The 24,786-nt window shown below is 41.3% G+C and overlaps 1 protein-coding gene across 7 annotated transcripts in view; it reads left to right on the forward strand.

Annotated features, from left to right (window-relative positions):
- Positions 1-24,786, forward strand: part of sash1a (SAM and SH3 domain containing 1a) — a 159,793-nt gene that overhangs the window by 83,069 nt on the left and 51,938 nt on the right. Inside the window, exon 1 of one of the 7 annotated variants that reach the window (XM_018672639.2) lies at positions 3,819-4,092. The exons of 3 other annotated variants lie outside the window; for them this stretch is intronic. Coding sequence is in view for 3 of the 4 variants with exons in the window: in XM_018672636.2 (XP_018528152.1) it covers positions 24,660-24,767 (108 nt within the window). In the remaining variant the exon portion in view is untranslated. Of the gene's footprint in view, positions 1-3,818; positions 4,093-11,453; positions 11,535-24,036; positions 24,768-24,786 lie in introns of those variants that run through there. 3 more of the 7 variants (XM_018672637.2, XM_018672636.2, XM_018672642.2) reach the window with 3 other exon arrangements.

A 24,786-nucleotide genomic window follows, 5' to 3' on the forward strand; every position in this document is an offset into this window, starting at 1 on the left:
TTTGCATATAAATTACTTTAAATGTGATGTTGCTGTTAAATTCCTTAACCACTGCTTGTTTAAAATTCATGAATGCTTTTGAATTTTGTCAGGCACGGTTGGGCTGTCAGAAAATCCTTTGATGCAGTTAAAAACTCTGGCAGGTGTGCACGTGCGTGTGCATAGGCATTTAGACTGAAAATTTGTGAAATTCTCTCCCGTTTTGTCTCTAAAAAGCTCTGAAGCTCCCCCTGCCCTCTGTCTGTCTGTCTCTCTCTCTCTCTCTCTCTCTCTCTCTCTCTCTCTCTCTCTCTCTTTCTCTGTCTAGACTCATTACCCAGTCTTGGCTAGCAGATAGGTGAAGGGAGACGTGTCCCTGTGTAGATGCGTGTATGAGCATGGCTGTGTGTATATACAGTATGTCTAGTTAGCGCCAGTCACATTGATCAGTATTCTAAAGCCGTCTGTGGTCACTAGCTAAGCTCGTTGGGCTGTCACCCTGCACTAAGAGAGGGTGCGAGGGAATATTAAGGAATTTTTGTTGTGTGCTTCATTTAATAGGAATATACAATAATATAATGCATGTTAATACTATTCCCTATAGTCTTCAGCTATACTGTAACACAGTTAACCCATTTCTGACATTTCTATCATGATATATTTTTTAACATATCACAGATTTACTGGGTAGATGTACCAGGGCTCTCAAGTACACAAACACACACAGGCACACTCACTCCCTGGTGCTACCATCTATTACTAGTGGGTGATCAGACTTAAGACAAGTACTCTTGTTCAGTGTTAATTTGTGTCTGCTGGTTGATTGTTTGCCTCAGGAGGAACAAGGACGGCGCTTGCTGCTAAAAGTAACTGAATGGCCTTTTTACACTCCGCTAATTGATTCTGAGGGTTTGATTAGTGTCTTTTTTTCTTTTTTTTTGGTGTGGCCCTGTGTGTGTGTGTAAGAAAGAGACAGAGAGAGAGACAGAGCCAGATGCACACCAAAAAACAGAAGCTTTACTAGCAACATAGCTTGCAGCGTAAAACACTACATTTACAGAAATGATATAATAGTACTAAACGACTGAAATATTCATCAGTGTTTTTTTATCACGAGCACTTTCAAGAGGGGCTTCTCACAAATGGCAATTGTTAAAAATACTTCTGAATGCTTTGAATTACTTCCTGTATTAATACTGCAGTGAAGGGTAAATATATGCTATAATATATATAATATATAAAATAGACATGCTAGCTTGCAAGTTTACTATGTTGACTATTAACTAGGTTTGCTTGCACACCCATGCAGACAAAGCCAGCTCAGCCATAGTAAAGCATCTCAGCCTCCAGCAGCAGTTGAACGTAAAGGACACTTTGATGTTTCTGTACCTGCCAGCAAGTTGCCTCCTTACTGAGATGGCTGTAATAAACATTTTATGTGTCTCCCTGTGTATGTGTATGTGTATGTATGTGTGTGTGTGTGCGTGTGTGCGTGTTTACATGTAGAGACCTATTTTGATAATCCTGTACTCAGCCCTTTAGTTCTTCGGAATTGAAAGAAAAATCCATTGCTTCTTGTTTATACACATTCACATGGAAAAGTTGGAGGGCTTCATTAACTGACACATAGGCTTGTGTAATTCCAAAAGAGTCAAACATAGCAATGCTGTGATTAAAACTGACTGATCCAAGCAGATGGTTTAATAGAAAGTATCCGAAATTGCCTCACCAGTGACCCAGAAACGTTAAAAATATTTGACTTCACACACAGGAAATGTGCTGTCCAACCACTTGAACAAAGAATCTTGACCACGTTTTCTCTGTATTCCTTCATCTGTGTGTATATACACGCCTGTGTTCTGCATGTTTATATATTTTGGCCTCACTGCACATCCTTGAAAGTGTCTTTCGGTCATTTTTTGTAATTCCTTTGCTGTGTGTTTACATGAACCTTTTGCTCTATGTTTCCTTCTCTAAATGTTGTGACAACAGGTCTAAACAGGATGCAGGTCAGCTGTAATATTAGTTTATACAAGAGATATACAGGTTGGCCAGAGTGTCACTGGACTGATATCACTGTATTCATGCTATTTATCTCCAATGAGAAACATCTCACTACAGTGGAAGTAAGCAGATTTAAAAACTAGCTCAAACAGTATCTTTCATCTGAGCTTTGTTCATTTAATAAGTGACTTAAAGTGATACCACCTATTGGCTTAATCAAAATATATTGCCTTTAATTAGGTTCTCCAGTCTTGTGTGCAATTATTTTTCAAGTGAATATCATTCCCCATAACACTGCTGCACCCAAAGTAATAACATTTGCCTTTTTATACTCATTTTGTGGAACAAAAGAATGAAGGTTTGCACTGGAAAGAGCTTTGATGGTTTACAAAATATGAGTATTTGTCTAGTTAATAAAAGGAAGTAATCAGGTTCGTCTAATTTCCAACACTTTATAAGCCACAATTGCAGCAAGGAGAAGCTTCGCCCTGGAAATGGCTTTGGTACATCACAAAATGTACTGAAAAGGAGAACATTACAGAGTATTTCTTCAACTTGCTTCATGCTGTCGTTACTGTCAACAGTCTCCATCAGCAATAGAAACACAGTGGAAAACACAAGCTGACCAGTTGGAGTTCCTGTGGTCTCTCCATGGTATCTTGGTAGCCTTGACATGTAGTTACTTTTTTTTTTCTTCTTCTTCTTTTTTGGGTGGTGCTCATCAGCTCTGGTCATGGCTCCATAGTACTTTGAGTTTCCACTGCTTTAGTTTGTGTGACTGTATGTCTACGATCTGTTTCCTATTTACCAGTGTTGTCAGTGTCAGCTCATAGTCACCCCCGTGTCTGGAAGAGTGGTGTACCCTATGTTATTTGGTTCTGTCAGCAAGACTGACTTGGTGAGCCGTGTCCTGGAGGTTAGATTTGGGATGAGGAGAAGAAGTTGCTCTGGTACCTATCCAAGCCCATGTCTGTCCTCCCCTGCCCCTCCATTCCCCTCTCTTACTTTTTTTTTTCCTTTTTTTCCCCTCATTTCTCCTTCCTTCTCTCCCACGACCTCAGGGAGTCCTCGGGAGGTGCAGTGTTCCAAAATGGGATGATTTTTCCCCCTTCTTCTTCTCTGGTCGCTCTCTCCCTCTCCCAAATTAACATTGAAAAAAAAAAAAAAAAACCCAAACCTCACTGCTGAGTGACTCATTCAAATAATTGTTGCTTTTAGCTATATCAGGTTACTCTTTTCTCTGCCTCTCTTTTTGCTTTTCTTCCTTTTCCCCCAGTACAGTGTGGTAACTGGGCCACTTGTGAATTAGGGCCTTTGAGTGAAAAGGCAGAAAAAACTCGTGACATCAGAGAGGGAGAGAAAGAGAGGGATCCAAAACCTGAGCAGCCCTGTAATTTTCTGCTCTGTTCTTATGATTGAATGTATGACCATTACAGACAATTGAGTCAATAGGAGACTGTCCTGCCTCTTGCAGCCAGCTGGGTCACTTTGTATATGTGCACGTAGGAGCAAACATGCCTGTAGTGTGTGTGTTTGTGTATGTCTGCACAACGTAGGTGTGTCTAGGTGGAGCTCGACATTCTTGACTTTTCCAGGAAGACACCTTTAAAGGAGAGTGCCAGCCTATTCACAACTGAATAACGGAGACGACAAAGAGACGCAACATGTGTGTGTTAGCTCTTGTGGGAAAGACAGCAGAAACAAAAGAGACAAGAGGCGAGATAGCCCAGGAAAGGGGAGTGGACCAAGAGAGGAAGGCCAGACCAGCTTGGTTTTGAAACAGACAAGAAAGGCGATACTTGCTGAAACATTTTTGGAGAGAAGGGGGCGAAAAAAGAGTGGAGAGATCCCTCCCCCTGCCAAAATCTAAGTTACTGTAGTCTATCCTATAGCTAACCCTCCCTCCCTTCCCCTCCTCTCCCCGTCCCATGTGAGCAGCAGCCTGATGACTGGACCTCTCTGTGTCTCCGCTCTGCTTACGCTTTTGCTGCGCTCCGGCAGACATGCATTGTTCTCCACTGTACACTACTTGTTGCACCCATTCTCAAAGACCTAGTCTGTCTTAGCTCTGCAGAAAGATTGACTGGAAAAGCCTTTGGCTGCCTCGCGGTGAGTACTAACATTTTAATTTTGGGCTTTTGTCAGGGGAGAAGAATTGTCTCATTCATTTGTTTGCTGTGACAGAGATTTTGCCTGATGCTTCTTAGTTTGATATAAGCTGAGGTGATATGTGCAGTGGGAGATTTTTCAACAAGACAGTGAAGCTGGCACGCTGTGAAAAGAATGTTGAGAAACTTTTGTACAGAGTGAGTTGGCGAGAGGAATGCTCCAATAGTGAGAGCCTTTCTAGCTCCTCTACTGTTTCTGACTGACTAGCTCCCTTTTTGCTGACTCACTCTATTAACTTAATACACATGGCTCCATGCTGTGTGGGTGTGTGTAGTGTACATGTGTTGAGATTGTGTTCAATGCTCTGGAGTATCTATCTGTGATTATACGTCTGTCCCCTCCTGTCTCAGTGCGCATGTGTGCGTCAGTGAAATGTAATAATTTACTCCAGTTTCCCTGCATGACAACGTAAATGTTTGACTGAGACAGAGGGAGAGAAAAGCAGAAAGAAGAAGAACAAAGAGAGAAGCTGGCACACTACTGCCTCACTGTTTGTCATCACTCTCTTATGTCCTCATTGATTTCCTCATCTCTGCTCGCTGAACGAGAACAATAGCCTCACGCCTGGCCAAGACCCCTAGTAAATAAGCCAACTAAATATCAACACCAAATCTCCTGCAAGATGTTGTTCATTGATTTGTTTTGTCGCCAGATGCACGCACACACACATAGGGACACACACACACACAAAACAATTGGACCTAGTTGTCTAGAGGGACTCCATTGTTTGGTGCGCATAATTGTTTGTGTGTATGTGTATAAAGGCTTGTCCAAAAGGTCTTGGACAATGAAGTCTGTCAGCAAGGGGATGTGGATGTGGGGATTTCTATCTCCCTCTCCCTCTCTCTCTCTCTCTCTCTCTCTCTCTCTCTCTCTCTCTCTCTCTCTTCTCTCCTTTTCCTGTCCAAGTCCCCCTTCACATCTGGATCCCCCCCACACCAGCTGACAAGGAACAAGGGAGCGGATGAAGGGGGGGGGGGGGGGGCATGGATGTGGGGTAGAGAGAGGAGAGAGGGATAGAAATGGGAGGAAGGGGAGTTTGTTCAGGCCAAAGTTCCCTTGGTGGACTCAGCCCCCCCACCACCACCAAATGCAGGAAGAGCACAGCTCACAATGTCATTGTGAGTGTCCAATGTATGAGGAAACACAAATTCTGTACACACAGACGGGAAGCACTCACTCATATACACATGCAATGATACATTTAAAGTCACAAATACACATATACAGATAGATGCCAGTGACAGTTAAGCCACTATCAAGCCCATTGAACTCACTTAATTGCTGGTGGTTCTTTGGAAGGCTTTGGTCTTTGTGTGTGTGTCAAATTTTCAATGGGAATTTTTGCTTGAAGGCTTATGCTGTCAAAGCAAGTCCTGTTCTCTGTCAGTCTCTTTGCTCTCCTACATCTCAGCTCATCAGTGTGTGTCTGTTCGTGGCTGGACTCTGATGAGACCCCCTGATGTTGAAACAGTAATGAAAAGCTCTACTTTAAAGAGAATCACTTGGCCTGGATTGGATTTACTTTTCTTAGCTTTTTCATTTTCTCTGCCAGATGAAACCATACATGCCAGCTGCTGTTGCAATGCTCTGCCAGAGCTGGGCAACCACTCCTGTGCCTGTTTATCCACACCAGGGCAGGGCCAAGTGCCATACCAACAGGTGTGTGTCGACATGATTAGTGTTCAGCAATGGGCAAGGCAGCATGGATGTACACTTATATAAAAGGGTGAAAGTCGCCTCCACATCTGCTTCTGTGGTTCTTATGCAGCACACATGATCTGCAGAGTTTGAAGGTGGCAGCGATTGGGACAGTGATAAAACACCCACCCTCATTTCCTCCACGGCCTCCCAGGAATTGTTTGACTGTGCAGTTTCTGCCATATGGTCATGTGTAATTCAGTCATCTCCCTCTGTCAATGCAGCTGGTCTGTGTCTGTCTATACTTTCCAGTTTATTTCTGGCTGTTACAAGCTAAGCCTGCATCTTTTGTGTGGTTTATAGGCGAGCAGCGATGATGTTACAATGCAGGTGGCATGAGTGTGACTGAGGTCACTGCTGAATACAGTCTGAACAGCCTCTCTTTGTAACTTGGCATCAGTGTTAATTACTTCTGTAAAAGTCCTGTACATAATCAGTTCTAGCTTTTCATAGTAAGTATCTTTAAATGTAAAATATTTAATGGAGAAACATAATAGTGATGCGTTGAGATTTGACCTTGTTTTACAATTCTTTGTGACAGGGATCATCCTTATTTTGTGGTAGTCTTTTCACTGGTCTGATGTCAGCCATGTTAGTATGTCTTACATTATATCAGCACTTTATGTCACCACGGCCAATGAGGTGCTGTCATTTGGCACAAGAAGCGGCACTGTATAGTATGTGTGCTAGCAAACAAATTAGAATGAAGAAGAGTGACGTGTTCAAGTGGGTTACAAAGCTGGGGTTTGTTTTGGTCACAGTAATAGCATTCACTCAGCAGTGATGTCAATACACTGTGTCCAACAATAGAAAATAGAGAATCTGACAGAGATGGAGCAAGACTAAGACCACGATTAATGACAAAGAAAGCACCACAGTGGGACCAAATGGATGTATGAATGAATACAAATACATTTTGGGAGGAAAACAAAGCATGGTTTACGAACCTAAAGGTCATTTAGACCCTTACAATAAGCAAGTTATTCAGTTCATGTAAATCATATATTGTAACATACACACTAACCCAAAGCAAAATGAAAATCAGTAAATCGAAAAAAGAAGAATGAATTTCCCCGACATTCAGCCATACAGATAGGTCAAAATATGCTACACTGCAGCCATCTAGGTTATTTATTTTATAATGTCTTTATGTATTATGAGAACAGACTCTCTCAGCTTTGTGAGCTGGATTGAATACATATGCAAGGAACAGATGGGTTTTTCTGATCCCCCTCTCTTCTTTCTCACTTCTCTGATTCATTCAGCCTCATTTATTTTAGGATGGATGAGTCTTCAGAGCAGCACCCTGAGCTTATCTGTCTCTTGTTTTTGATCGCCAGCCTGTGTTTTTTATGTTTCTGCTCTTATCTTGGCACACATGCGCACTGTCGAAAGTCAGTTCACACACTGCAAGACAGATTACAGCAACCAAGAGGGGGGTCTGGTCAGTGCTGATGAGACATATACCGTGGGCCTACACACAAAGAAATGTAGGTATGTGCTTCATCATGTGTCAAAACTGTAAACATTAACTCACTTTTTGCACATTTTAAGGACTTTGGGCATTGTTATTATAATGCTTCATGTCTGCAGTATAATCAATATTCTTGCATAAGATCCTACCGTGAACAGTTTCATAGGCTTTTTGACTTATTGTCTTTCATTCATTCATTCTTTCATACAGAGGCATGCCTTATTAAAGATTGCAGAGGCATATTTAGATATTATGTGGTACTAGCTTTTATTTATTTATTTATTTTACATATGACAGTAACATTTCTGATTTACAATCAAAGACATTTCATATGTCATGATAGTCTAACAAACATCTAGCTTCACTCATAGTTGTTGGTTGGAGGCAAATATTCAAGTAATCTGCTCCCTAACTAGACATCATGCAATTTTAATCACAATGTTTGTCTTAAAATCAAGTCAAGTGGGGCACGTTTATGCAAAATGAACCATGCGAGTAAGCTTATATGTGCTGCTGAAGGCAGGCAAATTATTTGAGAAAAATCTCTTCTTGAGCTAGGTTTTCTCAAAGAATGGCATTCATTTTTGTGGTGCTGTGTGTGGATTGCGTGGGTGTGCCAGTGGCACCCAAAATATCCTTGTCATTCTTGTCATTGCAAATGATCTGCAGTTTGCTCAAAAACTGTTCAGTCTACAGCCTGATTGCTTTTGATGGGTTTGCAACACTACCACAGTAGTTCATTCTGCACAGTCTGTGAAGTAGAGGATTTTCATGTTAGATTTTTTCAATGTTAAATCACTCTCATCCTGTATGCAGCAGTCATGAGTCTGTCTTTATTCTTCTATTTTCATCTTCTTGTATTTCTAAAAAGTGTGTGTGTGTGTGTGTGTTTAAATTAATTATTTTCATGTTCATGTTCATGTGCCTGTAAATAGGTATGTGGTAGACATAAATACACAGACAAGTGCAGCGTCATGCATGCCTGATCCTTTGTACATAGTTCTTAAATGCCCCTGAAGATTCTCACTACCCCTCTGCATGTTACACCCCCCACCCCCAGCTCCGACAGTGTAATTCTCAGTGGTTCCGCTGTCACTATAAAAGCTGGACTTAAAAGCTCATTAAATCTATTTTGAAACAAGTCAAAGGCCAGGTATAAATATCCAGCAAAATCCGAGTTTTGAGCATGTCACAGGTTACACATCATATTGAGATGAGAGGATTACAGCTATTATTGGTGAAAAAAGAACATTTTCCTGATTATACACTGACTGTGTGTGTGAATACAAAGAGCTCTGATTACTGCTGGCACTGCCGCCCCACTTCCCAGGATACCAAGCATTGACTTGCACAGCAGGGGCACAGGAAAAGCTGTAGGCACACACACGCGTACACGTACCAACACACAGGCACACATCAAACACAGTGATTAACACTTTGTAGGTTAATCTCATGCTTTACTGTTAGCTTAGCTTTTTTACTCTTTTTTTTTTGAGAATTGCACAATTATTTAATGGAATTCATCTGTACTGAAGAAACAGAACACAGCTTTGTAGTAGAGAGCTAATATTTCAACATAATAACAGTACATTTATGGACAATTACCTTTGTGAATGATGACATATAGCACGTCATGCTATACTCAATAAAACACCAATAAAGTTAACATCAGGCGTGCACACACAACATGCTTTTTCCTGTTTGTGTTGCCTATGGCAACGGCTTGGCGAGAATCACCAGTGATGTCAGAAGTGATGTACGAGTGTTGGGACTGTGAGGGGATGACCTCAGCAGAGGGGAACTCCCAGTGGACTCATATCAGCTGCAGCCAGCGCACCGTCAGGACTTTCTCACACTCAGTACTGTGCTAACAACTAAAGCTGCCCCGACCCCCATGAAACCACACCTTGTGATCCTTCACAGGCTTCAGAAATCACCCCAGCACACAGCATGACAAAGACCTCAGACATGCACACATAGTCCCACACACCACACATTGTCTGATATAACGAAAGAAGGGAATATTGAAAGGATGATTCTAATTAAAGGCACACTATAGAACTTTTGATCACTAGGGGTGCTGTTGAGCCATGTTTTGTCTGTCTCTCATTCTTCTTGCACAAGGGATGATGTACCATACATTTACATTACAGACTAGAGAAGCTATAATTTAAATGTGTGCTAAGATGTAAATTTGCGTAGAATAAACAGAGTAGACTAAAAGTTAATAATGGTCATTCTGTTGTCATGATACATCTTGTGACTTTTCTTGGTAATAGCTAAGATTCAAACATGCAACAAGCCTGTGGATATTCTCATTCATCCAGGTCATAGGTATCTTAAGGAAATTTAAATCGAAACGCAACTGGACTTAGTTGTAGTCTGGGAAGACGTTTCACCTCTCATCCAAGAGGCTACACAGCCTGGTCAGAAGAAGAAGACAAAACCAGTTGTTAATATACCTTTAAAAACTGCCTTTGCAATTGCTTTATTACACACGTTTGTCATGACTTTCTGATATAGAAAGTACTTTGGTGACAAACATCCAGTGTAAATAGTGTTTACGTGCATTCAGTGAGTGTACCCGCAAGTCCAGCCCTTCTGTTATGAAACAACTTGAAAAGGTCAGTTTTTTATGCTATAATTTAAATAGGGTGTAGTTATAGTATTTCCTGTAAGTAAAGCCAGTGGTTATGCTCATCAGCCTTGGTTTGAGGGTTTTGGCTTCTGGCACATGTGTCCTGTGGCTTTTTTCAGTGGGCAACATAGCCATCTATGTTCATGTCATGGTCTGTTGTTGGCATCAGTGTGTTTTTGCTGATATTTAAACCCATTAGATTTAGCTTTTTACACACTACTCACAGTGCTGTGGTGACCTTATCTGGCATGAGAGTATACAACTCATCCATTTTGCCCCAGATTGGTGGCCTCTGTCCAGGTTGGCAGGATGACGTCCAGTTCTTGCCTCTGATTCAAGCAACAGTCGATCCATAAATGAATGGTTGCCTCTTCCTCGGACAGCTGTGCTACCAGCCATGGATGGAAAAATAATCATGGAGGCACCAACCATATCCATGGACACATATCAGGAATGTGTGTACTGTGTGCTCTGGGCACAGGCGAGTGCATGTGTGCATTTGCAAGCACATGTGTGCTCTAGTGTGCATGAACCTGTTGGTGTGTGAATAAATTGTGAGCTCTTACGAGGTGTTAAGGGATCAAGAGCCAGTAATGAATCACAGGGTGAATTCTTTTTTTTTCCTCTGAATTCGCCCTGCATTAACTTCTCACTCAAAGGTGGGTGTTTAATGGCTGCTGTAAAAGTAAAGGCTGGTAAACACATAAAAGTGCTGAAGTGAAAACAGGAGTGTGCTCTGAGTGTGGGAGAAGAGGACGGGGGAAGAGATTCATGTGCAGCTTTCTTAATGGAAGGCCTATAGTCTTTATTTTACATTAAATTACATTTCATATTTATATAGTTCTTAAAAATCTAATGTATCTTAGTAAAATTCTCATTCTTTGTACCTTTATTTTTTGGTAAACTGGGGTGTTTTTCTGTGCACGTGGGCAGAGCCCATACCAAAAAAATGCATATGTGTATCATCTTGATTCTTGGTGGCAAAAGTGAGTCAAATCTAATGAGGTCTCATGTATTAACACTGCTTTACCCCAGGGGGAGCTATTGCTCCAGATGTGAGTTGTAAATCCCTTGTCCTGTCCTGCCCTGTCCTGCCCCCTGGATCCATCAGATATTCTCTTGTAACCTCCCTCTGTCTTCTCTACTCTTTCTTCAATCAGTATTCTTCTTCCTGCTTCCATTTCTTTATAGTCTCATTATGTTAAAATTCAACAAAATTTACAAATTCCAATTCATTCCCTACTTTTCATTCAGTGACAATGACCATGGTTTATCTACTTTTCATTTTGCCATTACATCATACCCAAACCCAGGCCGCAGCTGTAAACATGTTTCCACCACATGTCCTGCTGTCTGATGCCAGTCATTTGTGCTCATAAACAGACTGCAAGTCTGGTTGAGGTTATGACTGAGCTAAAGCCTAAAAACCGGACGGTGTCTGTGCTGGGCCGACTTCATTCTAGCTACAGTAATATTCCAGTGTGACTCAGTCACTCAGTGAACATGCACTGTTGTGCCTCTGCTCTCCCCTACTTTATCCCTGTAGATCTTGTCGAGCCTCTGTATATGGTGAGTAAAGCCTTTTTCACCCGATATTGATATTCATGTGAGGAGTAGTGTCAAAGTAAAACACGACAAGTGTTTGTGTATGTGTGTGTGTAGCTGCAGGGCAGTTGTCTGAGGATCAGAGGTTTGAAAGAGCAGCCTGGTTATGGATACATGCTTAAATCATATTTCATACTTGGCTGTCTACTTTATATCTCCAGCTGTGGGTGTGTTTTTATAGCAGTAAAAATGTGTTTCATAATCAATTGAAGCACTATATTGACTAAAATATGCTTATTGTAAATGAAAAGGCTATATAGATTCAAATGTATTGAATAGGCCTATATGTGAGATGTTGGTGTTCCAGTTGTCATGGTTACACCAATCTTCATCCTACATTTGCTCAGCTCCATATTCCCCACCCAGACTCTGGGAACAGAGCCAGAGAGGTAAGAGACATTCGTCTAAAATACACACACACACGCACACACACACCTTTGAAAATACCACTGCCCAGCTCAAAGTTTGGTTTTTAATCCTCCTTCAGATATGATATAGAGAGTTTTAAATAGTTATGCTCAACTCTAAGGTCTGTGCTTACAAGCCATATGTGCTCATATTTTTTCTGCTCTGAGATCATCATGACCAGATCATCTTGCAGCTGTCCCTCAATATATTCCAGACTTTAACATAGAAAGGATTTTTAAAAAATGTGTGTATAGAGAAAGGAGCAGAGAAAAAGTAATTGAAACTGGGGTGTTTCTGTGTGTGTGACAGTGACCATGTGACTGCAGCATCCCTGTCCATTGCCATCTTAGTTCAGAATGAGAATAGTGTGTTTTTCATGCATGATGAAGGTTTTTGGGCATTGGTGCTGTTGAATGACAGCTGTAGTAGATTCATACATGTATTCATGCCATGCTGATGTTGTAGATGGATAGATAATGCAGCAGAATAAGAGCAATAATCAGAGAGAAGGTAGGTAAATATTACATTGATTCTGGGCTATATGCCAGCTCTGCACCACAGAATATGGATATCTTTTCAGCCAGCATGGGCTCAGCACCAAGCCCTGCAGCACAAAATTTCCTGTACCAACACAGGCCTCCTTTGAGTGTGTGTTTGTGTGTCCTTCAGGGACCCCTAGCATGTCTTCATCCCTCTGACTATCCCTGCCCTGCCCAATCATTTTCTCTGTCTGCATTTCACCATGTTTTGCAGCCTGTCAGATCAGTAGTTGTTCTCAAACACTAGCCACTAGTGTACAACAGCCAGTGCTAGTTGATAATTTACATTCAAAGAATTTCCAGGCATATAAACAAAGATTTGCATGCTCCAGCCTCTCAAATGTGAGGATTTGCTTTGCTTTTACATCACTGTAATTGTCTATCTTTGGGTTTAGGGCAAAATAAAGAAACATGAAGGCATCAACTTGGGCTTTGAAACATAGATTTATCCTACATATGATACAAAATGATGAATCAATTCATCAAAAATGAATTGATAATAGAACTAACCATCAATAGCAGCCCTATAAAAGCTACCACTTCTTAGCATGCCCATTCTTTTCAAAATATGTAATGCATTTAGTACAACTGAAGTTGTGACATTTTACCCAAACAGGCACACACTCATATAGTCTATTTGTTTCAACAAATCCATATTTAGGACAGTGTCCTGTCCTCAGGCAGAGACATTTGTATCCCAAACTCAATTTTAATCAACCTGCATTTAATCTCAGTGGGCCCGTTAACCTTGATAACACTTCTGGTCCCACTGAGTTGTCTTGGCTCCAGAGAAGCTCTACTCTTCCAGAAGGGTGAAGGGGCAGTGGAGCAGGCTCATTACTGGTGCATTGGCTGGCCTCTAACCTAGACTGGAAGGACAGTCATTAAACACACAAAGTTAATGACAGCCAACTGCTCCATTTGTTCCATCTATCAGTATGAATGCAGGGTTGTTTGTTGTTGTTGTTGTTGTGTGTTTGTATGTTGGCACTGGTTACACACTGACAAAATCTGCAGGGACACGGCTAACAGAGAGTGACACAGGGACTGAGTTAAGAGATAGTGAGTCAGAAAGGTGTGTTAATTGGTTGTGAGTGACCGTCTGGACCAGAGATTTCAGACAGGGCTCCCCACCAGCTCGTAATGAGGTCTCATCAGGCTGGAGCAACCGTCGCCACTGTTCATGCCAAGCATCGGGGTATTGCCATGGTAACCTCTAAGCCCTTTTACCACCTCACAGGTTCTGAGTCAGCCAATTACAACACAGAAACACAGCAAGAGTCATCCCTGTGATGGCTTAAATGTTTCAGATAGCAAAAATGACTTCCATGTATTCAAAATATTAATTGTAATGATTCATGGAAAGGTGGGGGTTATAACTAGGATTGATTACCAAATGATTTTTTGATAGCCGAAATGTGTCAAGTTGTCAGTGACTGAGGGTTGGAATCAAATGCCCAGTCTTATTTGTAATGTTGTTTACTTACCATAGTTCCCAATTTTATAACAAAGTTTTGCCAATTTTAGCCTGTGTTATGTAAGCAAAACAAACTTCTTGACCTCATCTGACATGTTTTTTCATCTTTTTATCAAATGAAAAAGTATGTTTTGTTAAGTATTGTTCTAGTGCCTGTACCGAAATGTGGGTAATGTTTCAGCAATAGTATCAAAAAGCTTAATTTATACCCAGCCTTGGTTTTAACTTAATTTTGAGGAAAATGTATTTAATCTAGTGAATACACCAGGAGCCAAGGCACATTAATCTACATTGTTTGCAGGGTGAATATAATAAGTAAGAATATAATAAGTATTTCTCTGTATTGTTTTTAATTTAAAGACCCAAACACTTTAATGGACCCTCAGGGACTAAGAAGAGGCAGATTTCATTCATGGAAATGTCTCCTCTCCCCTCTCTTCATATGAGCATCATTTTTATATGTTTGAGAGCACAATCCACAAGTTTGACCAGAGCCTTGTACGTCGCCATGTGAACCTGTTTAAGTAATTAGGAAAATATACAAGTTTTGTTTTGCTTTGTGTTTTTGTGGCTGGACGCTGCCACTGGGTTCATATTTTGCCCGTGTAAGCAGGATCCTCTGGGCTAAAATGGGGGGAAATTCCTGTGAAAGTGGAGGGCTACAGTGGTTGAGCTGAGCTTGCACTATGTTTGTGTGTTGTGTGGTTGAGTATCGTGTAGACAGCCAGACAGACAGACAGACAGACAGAGACAGATTGAGACTGTGCTACATTGCACACACTCACATACACACACAGAGTGGCCAGAGTTTATTTGGAGGAATGAAACACTGGTTGAGTGGCTAGCTGGTTGTCTTGTCTGCCAATTATCAGTGCTGTTTACTAAGAACTACCATAAATTGTGTTGCTCAAATATTTTTCAATATATGCATTAAACTGGTAGAAAAGTACCTCTGCCACTGAGTGATGTCAGAGTGCAATACAGATGGACAGGGGAGAGAAGAAGCATAAGTAGAAATGCTAAATTACTGGAAAGGAAATGTGCAAGGAGCTGAATGTGCTGTGGTCAAGGTTAAACTTTGGACCAAACCAGCTAATGATGTCAGTAGGGAGGTCTTATATAATGTGCTCTGCCAAAGCCACATACTGTACAGTACATGCTGTCAGACCACAGTTAAATCCGGAGTATGGAGCCAGTTGTACATAGCAAGTCAACAATGTACTCTGTGGTACCTGAGGAACAAAGGGGCATCAACACTGCACTTTTACAACTCATTAAAAGTCCTTATAAGCATCTGCTTACACTTGAGCTGACCCCAGTGAACTCAGGCTTTTTAGCTTGTGGTCACTGAACAAAATGTAAATGGGATTTGTCAGTTGTTTAGATTTGTAGTCTATGTCTGTGTCAGCAGGATATCTGGATTACTAGGTTCAGAGGACAGATAGGCCCTTTGCCAAAGAATTTGTTGAGCTAACAATGAAATAAACTGAGATTGTATTCCAAGTGTTAAGGAAGTGTTTTCAGTTTGAATTATTCAGTTTGACTGAAAATTGATGTCATAAGAGCATTTTCTTAGGCAGTGAGCAACTGAAGTTATTGCTGGAGGTTTGTACTCTGAGTGTCTTCATTCACAGTGGTTATGTTTGTGAAACAGGCAGAAAGTCAGGTCAGTTTTCCTTCTTTGGCTCTTCAAATTGAATTATAGTATGGGGAAACTATTTAACCCTGGTGCTGGCCCAATACTCTCCAATATCTCTAACAACAGAGTGGTGTAACTCACAGAGCACTGGGATTCAGTTGAATAATATGTTAGTGTTGAAAATCTCTCTGCACTGAGGTTTTGATGTTCATCCACTGTTGTGAGTCAGAAGAAGAAGACTTTTTGCATGTCAGCATGTATTTTAACATGGCCACTTATTTGCATCTAATGTGCAAATGGCCAAGTATGTGTGACAGATCATGTGCTGCGGGTTGTGTGTGAGATATATGATGGCTGTGTGAATACTGACAGTAATTATAGAAGGCCACACCACAGAGTGGCCTGGGGCTGGCCAAGGAATAAGTTATTATAACATCTAATACATAACCAAATGTCAGGCATGTCTGCAGCCGTTGCTGCGAGCAATCTGATATAAATCTACTGGGAAAGTGAAGCTGTAAATGCTCATGATACACGGCTCACTATGGGATTTTTTTTTCGTATGAAAAGATTAGAAATGTGGGTTTGAGGTATTTTTAGATTTGATTTGGAGTTTACATGTACCTACAGCTCATAATTCTGTCAGTGAGTGCATGGCTGCTGAGTATGTGCTGTATATCTGTGTCTGTTTGTGTATGTGTGCCAGGGATAATGTGGCATCTCCAGAACTGGATTCCCTCTCACACCACACTCCACAAGAGACTCTCTGTCTTTCTCTGCTACTGTAGGAACAAAATGTTGTTTGTTCTCTAGTTTCCACAAATTAAGGTGGCTCCTTAAAAAATACATTCCTAGCTTTTAATTAAAATTGTCCAGATTCCAAACACCCAGCTCTTGCACAATAGTCAATATCAGTGCCAAAATCTGCTTTTGTGAGTTAAATACCTGTTGGACCAACATTTGTTATCCTTCTTTTTGAGGTGTCTCTCTCCATGCTTGTCATTAGCTGAGACAACAGGTGAGAGTGTTTAGAGAGAAGAGAAACAAAGCAGAGACAGGCCTATAAAATATTTATCAAGCCCCACTGGCTACTGTCTTGTTAGCACTGGAACTGTACAGTAAAAGCTACCCCATCTCCTCATGTGTGAGTGTGTAAGCTTGAATGTGCATGCATGCCTGTGTTTGAGTGTGTATTTGTGCTCTATAAACCTGAAGTGAGCGCTATAAAACTGAGCTTGGGATGAAACTGCAGGGGATAATTATGCAGTGCGTTCACAGCACACATGGTCATTACTAACATTGAGGCCAACCCTATTTTTACTGTATCTAGCTCAGAGGCTAACATATGGCGGAGCGGCTGACTTGACATAACAGGATGTTCAAGAAGATTTAATAGACAGTCCTGTGTCCTGTGCAGGCAAAGGGAGTCTGTGCTCTGTGCTTGTAGGTATATTTGACATCAGCAGGGGGCACCACTATGTCCCATTTTACTGTCCCATTCTCAGACAGGGGAACTTGGAGGGAAAACACAGAGAGAGGAAGCAGCATTTTGCAATAGTTTAGGCAAGAAGAAGAAAAGAAAGCAAAATATAAGTATGGGAAAGCTGCTGATAAGCAAGAGACCAATGACAAAACAATGTTTTTGGCAGAGATCTAATCTAAAACAGCTTCATTGTAAAAAGATATCTAATCAGGCTAAGACGACAACATTTCTTGGTTGTTTTTGAAATTTAAAGTACATATTAATAGTTTTTAAACCACTCACTAAGGATGAGCCTTCTACTCACATGCTCTTTCCATATTGTAAAACAGGTCTGTCACAGTACAGAGCTGTAGTGCAGAGCTCCAGTACACAAAGTGAGCTGAACAGTCGAATGTATGACACACTGGACATTAGCCATCAGCCTGGCACTGCCACCCTGACACCAACACAGCTGCCAGCTGAGTCTCATGACCTCCATCCACAGCGAGACCAACACATCTCCACTGTCTGCACCTGTGGACTTACTCACGCGCAGAAACAAGCATACATGCGCTTTATGTCCCACTCTTGTTATTTTCAAGCACACCTGTGGACAGCATTTTAACAAAGACACAATTTACTGTCCTCTCTAGCCATTTCTCTTTCACACAAACATTCACCAAGCTCAAAAACACCAAACACTGACTGAGTCAGTTAAAGGACTCTGGCCTTTCACACAATGCTGCTCATACCTTTGGAAGCTCGCTTACATCCAAAACAACATCTGTCCTTTCAGTCGTGCCTGATTAAAACACCCTGGAATCTCAGTTCACACTCACACACACACACACAATGGTGTAACATAATCACCTACCACATGGCCATGGAGGCGTACACTGCATGGAGAATCTGGGAATCCAGGGCTTAGCAGAAATATGCTTTGTTTTTATATCAGTGTTTTTTCTAGACAAACCTCATGAAAGGGGCCCTACAGTTACCCCTACATTAATGAAAGCACGGATTACTATTTGTAAATGCTAATCGGAAATGCTTGTTTCTGTGGAAGGCCTGATATAATTAACTGTGGATGGCATGCATATAGAAAGTCTACATATACATGTCATTGGGTTAGACAGCGTTCAATAAATATAAGTGAGCCAGCATATACAAAACTCCTCAAATTAAATGTCAAATTCACTTAAAATTCCACATTAAGAATGTGAGAGGTGAACACCAGAGAGATTTCCTATGAAAATGTTTGGTCTGTGTTACAGTGCTATCAGCAGGTCATGTTTCTACAAACCTTGAGGTCTTCCTTTATCCTCAAGGTATCTCTGTGACACTGAGAAATATTGTTATTTTGTTCTTGGCCCTGAACTAAAAGCATCACAGCATCACACTAGGCCAGTGTTACAGTATAATATTATACAATATACCACATAATATTGTGTTTCAATCTGTAGATGCAAGAATAATCAAATGGCATGTTTTCCTTGACATTGCCCCCATATACAGATTGTTTTTGCTCAAGCTGTTTGAGATTTCTTGACAGTCACTGTGTATTGTGCTACAAACAGCTGGTTATGACTTTCACGTCAAACCCCCGTCAGACCTTCATGTTCTTTTCCTTTTCCTGTGGTGTTTTTCTATGTAGTTGTTCTCAGTGAGCTCCCTGTTGCCCATGCATATCACTTTTTGTGTTTATCTCACACTCTTTCAATTGTTTTCCTCTTTATTTCCCTTCCCCTCTCTCTCTCTCTCTCTCTCTCCCTCCCTCCCTCCCTCTAGCCCAGTGGTAATTCCTGTATTGATATTTGAAGTTAACATTTCCCCAGCTTTCAAAAGACTCTAGTGTTATGGTTGACCACCCTATGAAAAGCAATACCTAGAGCACACAAACAGCAAGCACCAGGCGTTCATTATTACTCCCTGAAAGCATTGTTTTCAGTGGAAAGACTAGCGTGTTGATTTAATTTAATGACTTGCTTAGCTGGGGGATGGGGACCAAGGAAACAGTAATTAGTTGTCATGCTAATTGGGCTTGTGTGATAACTCCCACACAAGACTCAGCGGTGTGTGAAGCACAGTGGGGCTGGCCTGGCCGCCTACTCATCTCACACATACACACACACACACACACACACACACACACATACATTTTCTTACACATAAACCCACACAGATAAATAAGGACAACAAATGCTCACATCCAGATTGGTTCAAAGAAAATGCCTGGGGACTGTTAGGCCTCTGACCCATTGACTAAGAGGAATTAATGATGTGAAAATCTTGATCCCAATTATTCACTAAGAGAAAGCATGCTGAGAACTCAGAGATAAGAGTTCAGGACATTCAATCCAATTAAGCTTTAGGTGTAAACCTGTGTATGTTAATTTGAAAAAAGGAGGAAGGTGTATAGAAACATAGTGTCAAGGAAAGGTGATAAATGAAGATATGGTAACCTGAGCAAACAGAGATCTGACCACCTGACAGACCTTCACTTGATAGTCATACTCAACTGTAAATACCACTGACTATACAATGTGGCTTTACAATATTAATCACCTTATGAAGAGTTAATTTCCAAAATGTTTTGTGTCAGTTTTTGGGTAAAAAAAGAAAAGTCACCACATTTTTAACAGTTGTCAAATAATAGAGGATACATACTGAAAATCTCAGTTATTGTACTGCTATCTATTGCTGTGAGTCAGTCTTGCATGGTCGTGTATAGCATTCCTTAAGTGCGTTGGTGGTGCCCTTGATGTCTGTTCACTATGTTGTTAATCACCCCCCACCCACCCGCCAGCACAGTTTGTGACTGCCCCAGAGGGTATTTTTGAGGCCTGGGGTCACTGACCTCTATGAAAGGTCACTCTCACTATCAGGGGAGGTCCTGCTTTGCTTTGCTTCAACACCATCTGCATTCTTTTTCTATCTCACTCTCCATTTTCTCCTCAGACTCAGGGTGCCTCTCCACCTCATGCTTCTTCTCTCCCAACCACTTTAGTCCTCACCAGTCATAGTTACAGGACTGAAAGGTTAGTGGACTTTGACCTCAAGATTGTTATTCTTAACGAGGAAAAGGACATCCTTGAGAGACAAGTCAATTTTTCTATATTTATCAATCTGTAGTTTCTTCCCCTGTTAATCGTAGGTCTTTAAATAACTTTCATCAGTTTGATTCTAATTATATTTGTAAAAAGTGACTGTATGATTCCACTGAATCACAGATCCTGTTCTACTCTCTCACTCCCACATACCTTTATCATCTCTCTGCTCCTCCCTGCTATTCTCTCCTTACTCTCATATTGCATCATCATCCCTATGAGTGTGTTTAGACACGTTGCCACTGTTTTGTGATAACCCCACTGAGTCATCTACTGTGATACACTATAATTCAGGACAAGTGCATTCATGGAAAATCCACAGGCTCAACATAAGTTTATCTGAGTCTTTACTAGAATTTAACCTCTGGGAGTGTTTGAGTGGTTAATGAAAGGACCTGGGTGGGAGATTAGTTTGCTCTTTGTAGATATAATCTCTCCAATGTCTTCACAGACACATAATGTTCTTCCCCACACCTCTCTTTGCAGGTGGGACTAGAAGATGAGACTTAATTTGTTCTGGCCTGTCCTAAATGATTCTTCCTCTTCCCATCTGGCTATGTAAATTTTGGAATTGCCTGTAGTGTGCAGTTCTATACCATCCATTTTACTCCTTATTCTGATTTAGTTCCATGTAGATTTTAGCTTTTACAGAGCTTCTACACAAGAATATTTAGAATTAGGAAAGGAAACATTTTTAGTTGTTAAAGGGACATATTTTAATTGTTATATGTTGGACATCCGGCACCTATCCACCCAGGCTTCTGTCTTGGCCCCAGTTGTAGAAAATAGGATTTTTAAAACTTATTTATATTAAGTAAATAGTCACACACATCGTGACCCCAGGCTGTTACAGCTTCGGTGTGCCCGTCCACACAGGTTTGCCTGCTCCTTCCCAAACTGGATGACACAGTAAAAATTTCCCCCCATGCCAGAGGAATCCAGCAAGATCAGCACAGCATTAGAAGAATGCGCGATAAGCCAATGGAACTATTAATAATAGATAGAATAATAGATAGAGATTGGAAGAGATGAAAGAAAATAGATGAAAGACAGTGAAAGTGTCAAAATAACTACCACGCTTGACATTAATCGGAGCCTAGTACAGGTCCTGAGGCTTTCAAGACTATGTTCAAAGTAACCTATGGGAGAAATTTATAATCATGACATCATCCTTTTCATGAAGGACCCTCTATATACTTTGAGAGCCATGAAATAAGTTAAGCTCTCACAGCCTACTTTCAGGACAAATGTATAGACAGTGTGAATTGGTTGCAGGTATATCCTCTTCGTGTTCATGTGCCCCACAATTTGTCCTAATTTCTGGCCAAATGCTCCTGTGGAATCTTTTCCAAAAATCTGATCATCTGGTGAAATAACTAGCAAGCGACTTTTGTTCCCTCTCGTCTGGCAGCATGACACCTTGTGGTTAGTGTGAAGAGAGAAGGGGAAAGCTAGCGTCTAATCACACACGCACACACACGAGCAGTGTTTGATGAGCACGCACTGAGTCAACAGGCTTCCTCCTCTCCTCATTAACAGTTTGACCCCTCTGTTTGAGGCGCTCCAGGTGGGGTCACACTGTCTTGTATTTGGGTAAGGGGGGGTTTTGGCAGGAAAAGTGTCTGTGCGTATAGAGTAATGGAAGTATGTGTGTGTTTCTGTATAACTGCGAGAGTGATTTGACTCCCAATGCCCCTTTTGAGCTAGAGGAACGGGGGAGGATCAGGGTGGTGCCTCACAAAACACAACATGGTCACCATTCTGTAGAAGCAGGCAGGCTGATGGTCAGAGCAATGATGTCATGGCAGTATGGATACACACACACACACACACACACACACACACACACAGGCACAGTAGGAGTCCTACAACTTGCTGCTCTCGTCAACCTGAGGTTACACATGCGAGGTCAGTAGCGTAGACCCCCAGGCTGTCGACTCATCGGCCAACAAGGCTGCTCTTGTGCGAGCGTGTGTGTTTAGACTGTAAGCACAATACTGTTGCAGTTGCTGCTCATCCAAGGCCTGTAAAAGTCATTCTGTTCCTACACACTCTTTGAACCATGATCTTGTTTATAATAGAGTGATCAGTGCCAACAAAGAGGAATATCCCGAAAAGTGTGAATTTCTGCTGCCTAGTTACCAAACTATGAATTTCAAAAATCCATTTTTATTCATGCCAGGGGTGTGGGTCCACCACTTTGGTCCAGATTGAAATATCTCCATTGACTACCATTAAATTTTACACAAACCTGATCCCCTGATTTTTCCTCTAGTGCCAACACAAGATTGACATGTGTTTTTTATTGAAATATCTTGACAAGTATTGGATTATTATTATTACCTGAAAAACTTGAGCCTTATCTGTATTTTGTGTTTAGTCCTAATTAGCAAATGTTAACATACTAATAGCTAGGGTTAGGGTAAATAAACTAATGAAATAGAATTGTACACATATCAATCATGTAGATTATAAATCAAACGAGATAGAAACGTAAATATGTCAGTGAAATGTGTGAGAGCCTTTTGTACCGTGTAATCCACAGTAGTCCTCCTATCACATATCTGCTTGCACTACAGGTGAAACTCTAGCTTTTGGGGATTATTGTGTAACTTGTCACCTTCTACATGGTTACAGATAAGAATGTGGAGTTAACATTTTTCCTGGTCTGTTCTTTTCCCTGCCGTTACGTTAATTTTAAATGCATGATCTGATTGCGTGTGGTGTTGTAGACTGATCTGGTAAACAGCAGATGAAGCAGCATTTTAGATTAGGCTTGAAACCACAGGGAAGAGAACTGAGTGAAGGAGCTGTGATTTAACATGTTCAATTTAACTCGCTCTCTTTCTCTCTCTCCATCTCTGGTCCTTCTGGCATCTGTCACAAGACCTGGCAGCTGTTGCTGCACTGAGAAAATGTGCCTCTGACGACAGGGAGAGCCAGAGACAGTCTCAGGACTTCTTCATTACAATAGAGTAGCCTGCTGGCCAAGCATAACAAACGGCTGATCAGACAGGATAGCTGTGCAATTTCATGCTTGTACATAACGTGTTTCACTTTATTCTACTTATATTCAAATGAGATATTCAACACGGGGAACAGTGCTGTTACATGGTACACCAGCTGCTGTTTGTGTCATGTATGTATGCATGGCAATCCTAAAACAAAAGTAACTCAGATTAAGTAGTTACATTCAAAACTTCATTTTTTTGTATTACTGTCCAGCATTTAGTACACATTTATGCCAGACACAGAGCACACAGTATGTGTCACCCCCTTAAAAACATTTTTTTCCCATGCGCTTTTTTGTTTTCCATACAATTGTGTGGAGAATGTGCTTTGTTCACATTCCCTATTCAGCGCTGGCTGCAGAGAGTATTGGTGGAAAGCCGTGTCAGCATGAGATAAAAAGTTTTCTAAACTGTTAAAAAAAGTCCCCTAAATGAAGTCTATGTACTGCTATAACGACTTTCAGAGCATATACAGGTCTCAGCAAAACTATAAACCCACCATTTAAAACAATCATAGAATAAAATAGTAACATAAAAATTTCCACTGAGTAGGATTTGTCCACAGCAAAGCCATCAATATGTGTGACTGACATTAGAAAATTCCCCTAAGAATCATGTCTAGGGTTAAAACAAAAATAAGGTCAGCTTACAATAGATTTTACACACACACGTAAGTTATGAATAACTCCTTATTGGAATATTAATGATTAATCAGTGGTATGAGTTAATTCCTTGCCATTGTGCTTCTGACACAGGACAAGTGCCCCCCCCCCCCCCCTTTTTTTTTTTTCTGCTGTAATGTTTTGTTGGGAGGAGTGTGTGAGGGAGAGAGAGAGAGACGGAGAAAGGCGGCGGGTGAAAAGAGGGGGGAGGCGCTGTGTTTGGAGGATTTGTTGTGTGCTCCGGGCGTTCTCTCACTCGAAATATTTAATGGAAATAAGCTTATGTGTGCTTGCTCTACTATTATAGACAGTTTTCTGTCACTCATCGAAGGATTCCAATAACTTTCCGGAAACTTTTCGCCCACTTTGACGACCTCTTCCCCCGGTGTGTGTGGGGGGGTTTTGGTTTGTGCCCGGGTTGGGATCCGTGCAGTGCGGACTGTGGAGCAGGGAACACTCCGCTAAGAAGTTTTCAGACGAATGACCTGTTGTCGGTCTGTACACCACAAGGCCGCTTTTCTTTTTTTCTTTTATATCATTTGAATTCAACGCACGACCTGTCGTGGGAGTTTAGTAAACATGTCAGGACGCAATTTACGCACTAAACTTCGGATCGTGCCAAGCGATGTTGGAGCATTTCACCGGTGCGTCAAGGGCAACTTTGTTTAGGAGCAGCCTTGGCACCGATAACTCATTTACTGCTGGTGATCAGGCCCCTGCCTGTGGGCTTGGATTCAAACTTTTCATCAGATCGGTCTGACTGAACACAAATTATTCTAACATCATGGAGGGTGATCAGGGGACCGGTGCGCTTTCCGATGAGCCCCAGGCAGACAGCGCCGCTGCGTCCGACAGTTTTTCCCAACTGTGGACGGACGTTATGGGGATGCTGGTAAGTTATTTGGGGGGGG

This window comes from Lates calcarifer, linkage group LG7_1 (assembly GCF_001640805.2).
Source record: "Lates calcarifer isolate ASB-BC8 linkage group LG7_1, TLL_Latcal_v3, whole genome shotgun sequence".
Lineage (NCBI taxonomy): Eukaryota > Metazoa > Chordata > Actinopteri > Centropomidae > Lates > Lates calcarifer.